This window comes from Ranitomeya variabilis, chromosome 5 (assembly GCF_051348905.1).
Source record: "Ranitomeya variabilis isolate aRanVar5 chromosome 5, aRanVar5.hap1, whole genome shotgun sequence".
In the NCBI taxonomy this organism is placed as follows: domain Eukaryota; kingdom Metazoa; phylum Chordata; class Amphibia; order Anura; family Dendrobatidae; genus Ranitomeya; species Ranitomeya variabilis.
This window is the reverse complement of record NC_135236.1, coordinates 265,636,047-265,648,520: the sequence shown is the minus strand read 5'-3', so window position 1 is coordinate 265,648,520 and position 12,474 is coordinate 265,636,047. Positions and strand designations below refer to the sequence as shown.

Sequence of the window (12,474 nt, the reverse complement as noted above, 5' to 3'; positions counted from 1 at the left end):
TTTGGTATATGCTGCTGCTATGCATTGAGCTGCACCCCTTATTATACTTACCTTATAGGTCGCAATTGGCTCCTCGCCCATTGGTAGTGCTCCCTAGCTCTCCCTCTTCCTTTGCTCTGAGTAAGAATAGAACAGGCAGGTAGTTTCTAGCTAGTTAGCAACTATCTGCCTGTTATTTTTTTGGCTGATAGTAAAAGAAATAGTCCTGGATAACCCCTTTAAGGGGTAGAACATTTAAATACGTCAAACTTTGTGACATATCCTAGATGGGAAAATAGCTTTTTCCATATGATCCAGCAGCCTATAGTTCTACTCTTCCAGGACGGACACTGTAAATATTCAGAAACTGTTTTTTAGTGCTCAAAAAACTGACTAGTGTAATCGAAAATTTAACACTGGGAGAAAGGAAATTCAGCTGTATGTTTCCCCTACCATCTTCTGCAGCAAGAGATCGGGCAGTTATCTGATTCATTGGGAAGAGCCCACCCTCTTGGCTAATATGGAATCAAAATTAACAATTTGAAAAGACTTGTAGTGGAATGAAAAAATACCTAAACAAGTTGAGTTAGGTTCACAACATGTTTGTACATTATTTTTAAAAGTCTACAATGGGCATTAATTATTTTTTTTTTTTTTTTGGGGTGGGGGGAAACTAAGTTAATTTTTTTTCAAAAAGATCCAAAAGAGCAAATAAATTAATTCCCTCTGCCAACTATTGCAGATATTCCATATAGTAGGCTATCAAAATACTACTCCAGTCTTGAAATATAGTTTTTTGACAGTTTAAGGCTATGCTCACATCTGTATTGTAGACGCTTTGTAGTCTCTGCTATAAAAAATGGACAAAATATTGGGGCATGCTTTGCTATTTTGTGCTTTATAATGCTTTGTACTATGACAGTCAACGTCATCATTTGGGCGATGCTGATTGTGATGGATATGGTACTGCCATTCCAACACAAATAACAGTTGACATCACAGGTCCGAGCAAATACCCTTCTCAGAAAAATGATAGTCCAAAGTCCCACCCCTTTAAGATTCCTGTTATTAGGGCACAGTGAGACGGCCATATAAATCGTTCCGAGATCGGAAGGCAGTGCACGAACTGGCCGGCGGCTCTCCCAACCTGAGCATGACAGCTTCATGTATTTCTATGCAGCCGTCACGCATGGGTCAGGAGAGCCGCCGGTCAGTCCATGTACTATGTTCTGATCTTGCTTCAATTTATATGGCCATCTGCCTGCACCCTTACCCTGTAGATCCATCAAAAGAATATGACGGCAAATTGTGTAAACCTCACTGTTCATGTTCTGATTTGCTCTTCCACCTTCAATACTATATTTAAATCTGATACATCGTTGATTTCATGATGTCACATCTACAATGTAAATTCTGTCATTTGTGCTTGAGAGCCAGCAGATGTCTAATTTACTAAATTGCATTCATATGGTTGTTATTCATCCACTAATGCTGCTCTGCTTAAATGTCTCCTAAATGTGACGGTTTTCGCTTGCTGCAGCCGATCCAGTGTCAGTCGGTATTCTCATTACACACCTGCAAGGTAATGCTGTCGTAGAATGTATTATATATGATATACATGGGCTCAAGTTTAGAAAATCTGAATTTTGTATGTAAAATAAATGGCATTTATTAGTATGCCTAGTATTTCTGATGATGAGAAATAAGGATGGCTATATGTTATATTCATGCCTTCATGCTATCACTATTCTTGACGAGTCTTATTGAATATTATACAGTGGGTCTTAAATACTAAAACAAGGACCAGTGAAAATTTGCTGAAATGCAGTAAATGCCATTAAGAAACAAAATAAAACATAAAACATTTACTACCTTGAAAAATCCCTTGTCACTCTAGCACTGGAAATGTGCTGTGCATAGGCAGTTCCCTAATATTTAAAGGGAACCTGTCACCCCCCCAGGGTGTTTTTAAGTAAAAGAGCCACCTTCAGCAGCATTAAGGCTGCATTCTGTGAAGGTGGCTCTTATGTTTCTGATCCCTAGTAACACTGAAATTTTGACTTTTATAAATTGCGCCCCATACCTGTATTGAGTCCCAGAGGTATGGTGTCTCCCCTTGTTTCAGCCACCTCCCAGCCGTCCATCATTCCCCTCTTGCGTCTATGCGTTGCCTCCTGTGTTGCGGTTACATGCCTGGCGCCTGCGCTGTGCCAACAGTTCTCAGGCATGTGCAGTGCGCGCTGCCTGGGAACTGACATCAGGTTATCGTGCCTGCGTGATGCGGAGGCACCAGATCCTGCCCCGCAGAGTGTTATGATGTATTCACACTGCAGGGCTGGGAATCTGGCGCCTGTGCATTGGAGCGGGTCACCGTGCTCCATTCAAGATAGTGCAGAAGTCTCACGAGACTTCACAAATCTCATGAGACTTCGACACTATCTTCAATGGAGCACGGTGACTCACTCCACTGGGCAGGAGCCAGATTCCTAGCCCCACAGTGTGAATACATCAAACCACACTGTGAGACGGGATCTGGGGCCTCCGCATCATGCAGGCGCGATATCAGTTCCCGGGCAGCATGCACAGCGCATGCCCGAGAACTGTTGGCACAGCGCAGGCGCCGGGGCATGTAACCGCAACACAGGAGGCGGCGCACAGATGCAAGAGGGGGATGATGGATGGCTGGGAGGCGGCTGAAACAGGGGGAAACACCATACCTCTGAGTCTCAATACAGGTATGGGGCGCAATTTATAAAGGTCAATATTTCAGTGTTACTAGGGAACAGAAACATAAGAGCCACCTTCACAGAATGCAGCATCAGTGCTGCTGAAGGTGGCTCTTTTACTTAAAAAACTCCCTGGGGGGGTGACAAGTTCCCTTTAATCCATGGTACCTGCAAACCAAGGGGCCACTTTTATACAACAGAAAAGCAAGGTAAATTAAATTATGAATCCCCTCTTAATGCCTATGTGGATTCATAACACATCATCCCTAGAATTTTAAGACACATATATATACTGTATATACAGTATATATATATATATATATATATATATCCAAAATTCTTTGAGAATCGTGGCATCGATGGCCGTCTATGCGACTGCATGAAGTAACAATGCTTGCTGTCATAGGGGTAACACACACATAGAATTATTATGTGCATTAGCATTTGGATTTTAATGGAGGTAGATAAGCTGTGGTACAGCATTAATTAGTATTAAAGCTTTTATTTAGTCATTGTCACTTCATACAAATGCTTCTAACTTCAGCGTTATGCCACTGTACATGAATTTGCTTGGCAGGGTGGTAACGTTTGTAAAGCATAAAAAGCATAAAAAATGTTGCATGATGAGAGGCTAATTGTGGAATATGGGTACACCTAAACAGACCAGGAATAACAATTTTGCAAAAAAATTAATTATTAATGTTTGTTTTGAGGAACTACACCATTGACGGTTTATGCTTTGGTAGTCCATTTGCTCTAACATTGTAATATCCCCTTTAAAACATTAAGCATTATTAGTCATTATATTAAAATCACAAAAACATAACCAACATAACCAACATTTTTATGTTTTTAAAGCGTCAGTCAGCTAAGGCTGCTTTCACACTTGCGTTTTTGTCTGCAGCGTTTTTTTTCCCTATATTTAACATTGAAAACGCATGCGTTTTTTTGCACATGCGTTTGGTCGCGTTTTCAAACGCATGCGTTTTTTGACTGCATGCGTTCATTTTCAAAAATGCTACCTGCAGTATTTTCTTGCGCGTTTTTTTTTGCCGCGAAAAAACGCATGCGTTTTTTCGCGGCAAAAAAATGCATTGCTGTCTATGTAAACGCATGCGTTTTTAAGCACATGCGTTTGTTTGCGCTAAAAACGCATGCGTTTTTATAGAAAAAAACCAGAAAACACACTAAAAAGTCACCCACCACCATCAAGGTGATAAAGGGATCCAAACCCTAACCCTAACTCTACCCCTAACCTCACCCCTAACCGTTTAATGAACATTTTCTGACAGTCATATTGCCACGTATTTAAGTGCCACGTATCACGTATTTCAGTGCCACGTATGCCACGTGCCACGTATTTAAGTGCCACGTGCCACATATATAAGTGCCACGTGCCACATATATAAGTGCCACGTGCCACGTATTAAAGTGCCACGTGCCACGTATTAAAGTGCCACGTGCCACGTATTTAAGTGCCACGTGCCACGTATTTAAGTGCCACGTGCCACGTATTTCAGTGCCACGTGCCACGTATTAAAGTGCCACGTATTTAAGTACCACGTATTTCAGTTGCATGTATTTCAGTGCCACGTATTTCAGTCACGTTTAGGGTTAGGGTTAGGGTTAGGGTTTTCTTGTTTTTTCTTGTGTTTTCTTGTGTTTTCTTGTGTTTTTCTATAAAAACGCATGCGTCTAAAAACGCATGCGTTTTACCGCGTTTACATGCGTTTTTCACACATGCGTTTTTTTTAAAAAACGCATGCAGACAAAAACGCAAGTGTGAAACTAGCCTAACCAGCTGTGGTGCTGGGAGTTAAATTGTTTTTAAGTTCTTGGCCTGTATTAAAAATAGGCCATCAATATAATAATCCATATAAAAACACTTTAAATGGGCTTTCCTTTAAAAAATAAACTTTATTCACCATCTCCAGGCTCAGTACTGAGTCTCTACCACTGCTCCCGGTGTCTGTGACTGTCTGTAGCCCTGATGCAGACAGTGCTGCAGCCAATCAGTGATGTCAGTGGCTCTGAGCGGCTTGTACCATCAATTCCAACAGAGATAATTTGTTGGCTGTGTCGATGTGACGTCAGCGCTGCAGGCAATAACAGCCGTCAGGAGCAGCATCAGAGACTCAATAGTGGACACGGAGAAAGTGGGGAAAACACAGCTTGTTTTTATTAGTACAAACTACAACCTACTACAGGTTTGTTCTGAACCTGGAAAACCCATTTAAGCTGAAAGCTCTGAGAATCAGAGCTACAGTAACAATTATAATGTGCATTCTTGAATATATTTTTATAGTTCTCAATTACGGCCATCTTGTGCTCCATAATGACTTTTGAATGTGTCACACTGTGTTACTATGTTTGTTATTGAACTTTTTTTAATATATGCATTTTTATTACCAGGACAACATTCTGCAGCATAATATCCCAACTGACTGAAGAGACTCAGCCAAGTTTTGAAACAACTTTGAAACCCAGAGCTGTGTCAGAGGGATCAGATGCTAAGCTTATCTGCATGGTAACAGGTAAGAAAATATTGGATATGTCCGTCAATTTTTTCATATACAGTACTTAATAAAGAGTAAGTAAACTTACATCCAGACATGGATTACGGCATGGGACAGAGCGACCAACAGGTATGGTATATTATTGTTTTGTTTTTTTTAGTTTTATTACAGGAGAACAACGGCTTCGGTGGAATTAGGTGAGGTCGTAAGTATGGTTTAATTGAGATTATTAAAGGAGTCTGTGTCATTTTTTAAATTAAAAGACTTTATGTGACTATGGGGTTAATAATGGGGGCGTCTTATTGACGCCTCTCCATTACTAACCCCGGGGCTTGATGTCACCTGACAATACAAAGGTGACATGAACCCCACAAATATGAACCCCACTTGCCACAGCTACAGGGCAAGTGGGAAGAGCCGGGCAAAGCGCCAGAATTGGTGCATCTAATAGATGTACCTTTTCTGGGCAGTTGTGGGCTGCTATTTTTAGGCTGGGGGGGCCAAGATCAATGACCCCTTACCAGCCTGAGAATAGCAGCCCCCAGCTGTGAGCTATAGCAAGGCTGGTTGTCAAAAATGAAGGGGACCCCATGCCATTTTTTTATTATTTATTTAAATAATTAAAAAACAGCGTGGGGACCCCTATATTCTTGATAACCAACCTTGCTGAAGCTGACAGTTGAAGGTTGCAGCCCCCAGCTGTGAGTTTTGCCTGGCTTGTTATCAAAAATAGGCGAGGAACCCACATCAGGTTTTTGATTCATTTATTTAGTTATAGGGCAGGCGGCGGGTGAGGAATACCTCCATCATCCACTCCTGCTGTCACTGTTCTTAGCGGCAGCAGGTGTAGGTTGATGGGAGTAATAGTTCCAAAAGCCCCCACCTGCTGTCATCGTTCTGACTTTAATATAACTCTCATCATTCTCCGCTGCTCGCGCCGATCGCAGGCAGAGCAGGGGAGAATGATGAGAGCCGTCTTCAGCACCCGCCACCAGGGAACAGCGCTTACTGTAGCGCTTCCCTGCCAGCCGTCCGTGTGGTACTGATGCAGCACACGGATGACACACATGTGCCGCAAGTATTACACACACAGACACGGATATCTCCTGTACCGTTTTTTCCTGTACCGTAAATATCAGGACGTCTGAAAGAGGCCTAAGGCTAAGTTCACACTGGCATTTTTGCTGCATTTTTTTTTTCAGCTAATTTTCAGTTGCGTTTTGCAGCACCAGCAAAGCCTATGAGATTTCAGCAATCTCATGCACACACATTTTTTTTTCGTCATCAGTATTTTGTGCTCTGCATGATTTTTTGGACATAGAGCACATCACTTCTTTCAGCTTTTTTTCAGCGTTTTTCACCCATTGACCTGAATGGGTGGGGAAACAACGCTGAAAAAACGCACCAAAAATGCAGGTATCATTTTTTGCAGGGTTTTTTGTGCCAAAACCTCATTCTTTGCATTACAACATTTTTTTTTCAATTCTAAACTTTATCAGCATGCATAAGAGACAAATCTAGCATGCCAAAACCACCTAAAAAAAATGCTGCGAAAAACACTGCAAAAAAAAACAAACAAGGAAAACATACTTTTTTTTCTGCATCTTCTTTTCTGTCAAGAGATCAAGTTTTGCTGCAGAAGAAAAGCACTGAAAAAACGCCTAGTATGAACTTACACTTAAGCTATAAATGTAACTTGGATAAATATTTTAAACTGGTTAATTATCCTATTTTGCCTCCATAGAGAAAACAGATGCATAGATGTGCTACCCAAGTGCATGCATCTCTACACCATATCTAGTCTATGGACCTCCCAACCATGAGATTTCCAGCTAAAATAAAATCGAAGTCTAGTGACTGTTTAAATTAAAGAAACACTCATATCAACGTTTTGCAGCCTTCATATTATATGGCACTGTGTACTTACATTGCTCTGCCAAGCTACCGTATATACTCGAGTATAAGCCGAGATTTTCAGCCCATTTTTTTGGGCTGAAAGTTCCCCTCTCGGCTTATACTCGAGTCATACCCGTTGGTTGGCAGGTGAGGGAGGGCGGGGGCTGTGTAATTATACTTAACAGCTCCCGGCGCGGTCCCTGGACGTCCCTGCTTCTTCCAGCGCTGCAGCTTCTTCCTGTACTGAGCGGTCACATGGTCCCGCTCATTACAGAAATGAATATGCGGCTCCACCTCCCATAGAGGTGGAGCCGCATATTCATTAATGTATGAGCGGTAACGGTGACTGCTCAATACCGGAAGAAGATGCAACGCCGGGGAAGAAGCAGGGACTGCACAGCGCCAGGAGCAGGTAAGTATACGGGGAGGGAGAGCGCAGCGCAGCGCAGCGCGATATTTTCCCCTCCTAGTTCCAGTGCGGCTCTGTCTTCATCGTCCTCTGGCAGTGACGCTCAGGTCAGAGGGCGCGGTGACGTAGTCAGTGCGCGCCCTCTGCTGAACGTCAGTGCCGAAGACGGAGCCGCACGAGGAGCAGGTAAAAGTGCCGGGGTCCTGAGCGATGGAGAGGTGAGTATGTGATTTTTTTTTTTATGGCAGCAAAAGCAAATGGGGCAAGTGGCTGTGCGGAGCATCTGTATAGGGCCATAACACTTGTGCAGCACTATATGGGGCAAGTGACTGTGCGGAGCGTCTTATGGGGCCATAACACTTGTGCAGCACTATAAGGGGCTAGTGGCTGTGCGGAGCATCTGTATGGGGACATACAACTTGTGCAGCACTATAAGGGGCAAGTGGCTGTGCGGAGCATCTGTATGGGGCCATAACACTTGTGCAGTACTATAAGGGGCAAGTGGCTGCGCGGAGCATCTGTATGGGGCCATAACACTTGTTCAGCACTATAAGGGGCAAGTGGCTGTATGGAGCATCTGTATGGGGCCATAACACTTGTGCAGCACTATATGGGGCAAGTGGCTGTGCAGAGCATCTGTATGGGGCCATAACGCTTGTGCAGCACTATATAGGGCAAATATCTCTATGGAGCATCTTATGGGGCCATTATTACCCTTTATGCAGGATTATATGGGGCATATTTTAATATGGAGCATCTAATGGGGCCCATCAAACTTTATGGAGCATTATATGGGGCTCCTGATTCAATATGGATTCAAAAACACTTAAACTACTGATGTCTCAATTAATTTTACTTTTATTGGTATCTATTTTTACTTTTGAAATTTACCGGTAGCTGCTGCATTTTTCACCCTAGGCTTATACTCGAGTCATTAAGTTTTCCCAGTTTTTTGTGGCAAAATTAGGGGGTCGGCTTATACTCGGGTCAGCTTATAAGGGAGTATATACGGTAATTCTTCTCTTTCCCATTAGGTCTATGACAGCGCCTGATTAAAAACTGACTAACTGAATCCTTCTAAGGAGGTCAGTTTTCCTTGTATGAGTCATAAGACACTGCAAAAATCCCTGGCAAGGGGGAGGAGCAGAGCAGCTGGGTCAGGAGTTGAAGAGGGGGGTGATAAATGCAGGGACAGGAGACTTCCTGTTTCTACATGGAGCAGAGAAAAGAGAAGAATTAACTGAGAAGAAAGGCAAAATGAGCAATTGTAACTACACAGGGTTACATAATATGATGATTGCAATATTATAAGAGGATAAAAACTTTCTTAAAAGAAAAGATTCATTGATTAATCCAATATTTTTGTAGAGACATTGATGATAAATTTCTCAACTGCCTCACAATTTCTTTGACTGAATCGAAGATAAAGAAACTAAAAAATAATATATTCTACAACATAATGAGATAAACACTGGTGTTGAGGATAATACAATTCACCACATCTTCAAGCCATTAGAACATTCCTGCTCACCTGATTTTGCAATGATGCCCAGGGGCTTCAACTTATGGCTGCATTTCTTTCATCATTCCTCAACAACTCAAACAACATTCAGATCCTAAAAGGATTGAACCATAATTTATTGGACTTCCTGGCACTTTTACTGATTTTATTGATTTCACCATCATTAATTGATGTACGTGGTATTACAGCCTTGTCCTTTTCACTTGAATCTGTCTAAGCAGCAGTGATGTTACTCTGTCTTGTCCTTTTCACTTGAATCTGTCTAAGCAGCAGTGATGTTACTCTGTGACTGTACATAAATAGGGAAACAGGCCCTGCACTGTCCCTAGGGATAGGACCTTCACTATCCCTGCTCCCAAAGGTACCTCTAAAGGTGAAGAGGTTTGGGCCACAGCCTTACTGTTCTCCTGTTATACCCTAAGCTGTCCCCTCCCAATCCCCAGGAGGCCTAGGACAAGAATACTAATGTATAAACACGTAAGACAAACAGGGATACTAAAAAGCAACTAACATACAAAATACTCACCAAAGGTAGAGAGGTCTATAGGGAAGGGTAGTAATTTACAAACCAAATGGGAATAGAACAATGAGGAAAGCATTTACCCAAAAACAGCACACAACAATCTCCAGCAGCAACAACGATCTCCAACTCAGCACAGCTACTTCAAGAAGGTAGGAACGAAAACTTTCAATGGCAAAACAGAGAATGTCTGGCCAGATTTTATGGGGAGAGAAAATGACCAGGTCAAGAATAGTTGTGAGATGGAGTGGCAACTATCTAGCCAGCATAAAAAGGGTTGTTAACCTCTTCAGCACCAAAGGAAACAAAATCCATTTAATATGAAACGCCCAGGATAAATGGAAGATGTGTGATTTATAATACGTAGTGAATTTCTAACCCCAGATCTCCCAGGACAAGTGAGCTACAATATCAGGCATGTACATCGCTGTGCATGGTAAATATGGAGGTGATACAGAGTCCTTCAATCAGCTGATTGGTTGGGATGCAGGGAGATGTTCTGATATTGATGACCTATTGTAAGGTTCATCATCAATACAAAACTCCCAGAAAGCCATAAGCAGAGCAAAAAATGTCCAGTTATCTGCTCAGATGATCTGTAATTATTTTTTTGTATCAAGACAATGATCCAAAACACAAAATCAACTCTACATATGAGAGGATAAAGAATTAATCCAAAGTTAGAAATTTCTCCTACCAAACTCTCAGATCTCTGTGCTTTCTTGGGGCGCCTTCCCACAAAATTGCCTGCTTAAATACACACTCAATGACAATCCAAGGCACCAGAGTTGCTCCCCAAGAAATGTATTCTGCTCTCAAAGTCATCAATTAGGCATAAAAAACTGCATTTTTGGCCACTAACTGCCTTTATCAAGGCAGACATTGATGTTTTTGAGTACTTGATAGATTATTTTGAAGCAATTTCAAAGAATAAGAATGGTTCTATGAATTGGTGATCGTCAGGTGTCTGATAACTGGGACCCCAAAATATCAGCAGAACATGGAACTTTTATCTCTAAAGTGGCAGTTTTATCTACATTGAAAAGAAGTAGCATTGCCGGTTCTTTGTAATGGGGTTAAAAGTTCCCCATTCTGCTGATTGGTGAGTGTCCCAGTGGTTGGACCTCCACCACTCATTATGTTATCACCTATCCCTTGGTAGGTGATAACTTGTTTTTATCGGAGAACCGCTTTAGCATTTTGGATCTGTCTAGTCAAAGTCCTGACTTGAACCCAACAGAGATGCTGTGGCAGGACCTCAAACCTATGTGTGTGTCTGAAAGCGGTTCTGTAGTGGATTAAAATTCCTCAGCAGTAATTCGAGAGACTGACAGCAGATTATGGAAAAGATGGGGTAACCAGTTATAAGTGTAACAGCGCATCACTTGGGTGATGTTGTGGATGTTGGATATTTTTGGAATATAAATGCTGAAATCATTCAAAAGAGTTTGATCTTTTGTCCTTTAAGTCAAATATATTTTGTATATAAAGCATAAACCATTTGGTGGTGGACCAATACTTGACACTGCTCATCACTTAAAAAAAAAACATTTAAAAATACTTACACAGTATAAGCAGTAAACAAAAACTTTACTAGAATACCATCAGATCATTCGCCACCCGGAAAGCGCTAGCACATGACCAAAGCTTGTTTTTAATCATACATAGATGATTCCAATACTTCCCTGTAAGATAATAACTGCTTAGCAAAGATTATATGGATCGAAACAATGAAATGAATCTTTGAAGAATGCAGTGATGCAATAGAAGGGTGCTGCTGGATACAAGGGGTAAAGAAGGGATTTTAAAGCTGGTGTGAAGAGGTAGTAGATCACATTTCAAACACTGACGTCCAAAGATAAACTATCCACGGGAGCAGCTTGGCACCTGCTGCCTGTACTGACAAACACACCAACCTATTTGGGTCATAGCTTTTTATGTTATCAGTTACTATGTTCGATGTTAGAGAGTTATACACATCTCTTTTTAGTTTTCATGTAACTAGTAATGCTGTCAGCTTATCTTCACTGAGAATGAAGTGCTAGTCTTCAATACCAATTTCCAGCTGCATCAGAAATTGGGCCATTGTCACAAAACCAGGTCATGTCATTACTATGGGCCAGTGGTCAATCCTAATCCAGGGTTTTCTAACTGTTGCACAACTAGGACTCCCAATCAGGGGTAGACATACCAATCAATTGCACAGAGGCAAAGTGATACTGACATGTGCCAATGCTTAGACAGGATCATGTCAAACACAGTACATATTCTGAGTAACTATATAGTGTTCATCATCTTCCCCTGTAGAAAGTGCCCACTAGATGATTTAAAAAAATAGTTATCTTGTAACCAGTTTGTTACCTAGAATGCAGAAACTCTACCAGTGCACTATTATTGTAAGTGGATTTTCTCTGTCTTAAGATCTAAATTGTATTCTTCTTTTTTTACAGACATATTGTAGTGGTACATAGAAATGTTTGTGTATGCCTCTGCTTCCAATGTGCAAACAATCTTGGGGTATTTTTCCACGGGGCGTATTGCTTGAGTTTTTGCTTCGGATTGGACACTGCGTACAATCTGCAGCATCCAGATGTTACAGCATAGTGGATGGGATTTTATGAAATCCCATCTCCACTATGCGTACAAGCACACAGGTGGCAGACCTTGACACTGGCATTGTCGAGACCCTGGGTATACCGGGTGAACACCTTTTACCCCATAACCCACCATGGTCACCTCCCCCTTCCCCCGTTACACCCTCCACTCTCCCATTCACACAGAAAACACATGACAAGAAATACTTTTGGAATAACTTGGCCACAGCAGCCTTTTATTTAACACATAAAATAAATAACAATTACACACAATATAAATATTACTCTTGTACTAGGAGGAGTCCTTGAAGC

General features: G+C 41.6%; 1 protein-coding gene across 1 annotated transcript in view; it reads left to right on the top strand.

The window, feature by feature from the left end:
* The window catches only part of ALPK3 (alpha kinase 3), a 213,605-nt gene that overhangs the window by 28,930 nt on the left and 172,201 nt on the right, over positions 1-12,474 (top strand). The window contains exon 3 of the mRNA XM_077264220.1: positions 5,118-5,239. Coding sequence (XP_077120335.1) covers positions 5,118-5,239 — 122 coding nt within the window. The remainder of the gene's footprint in view (positions 1-5,117; positions 5,240-12,474) is intronic.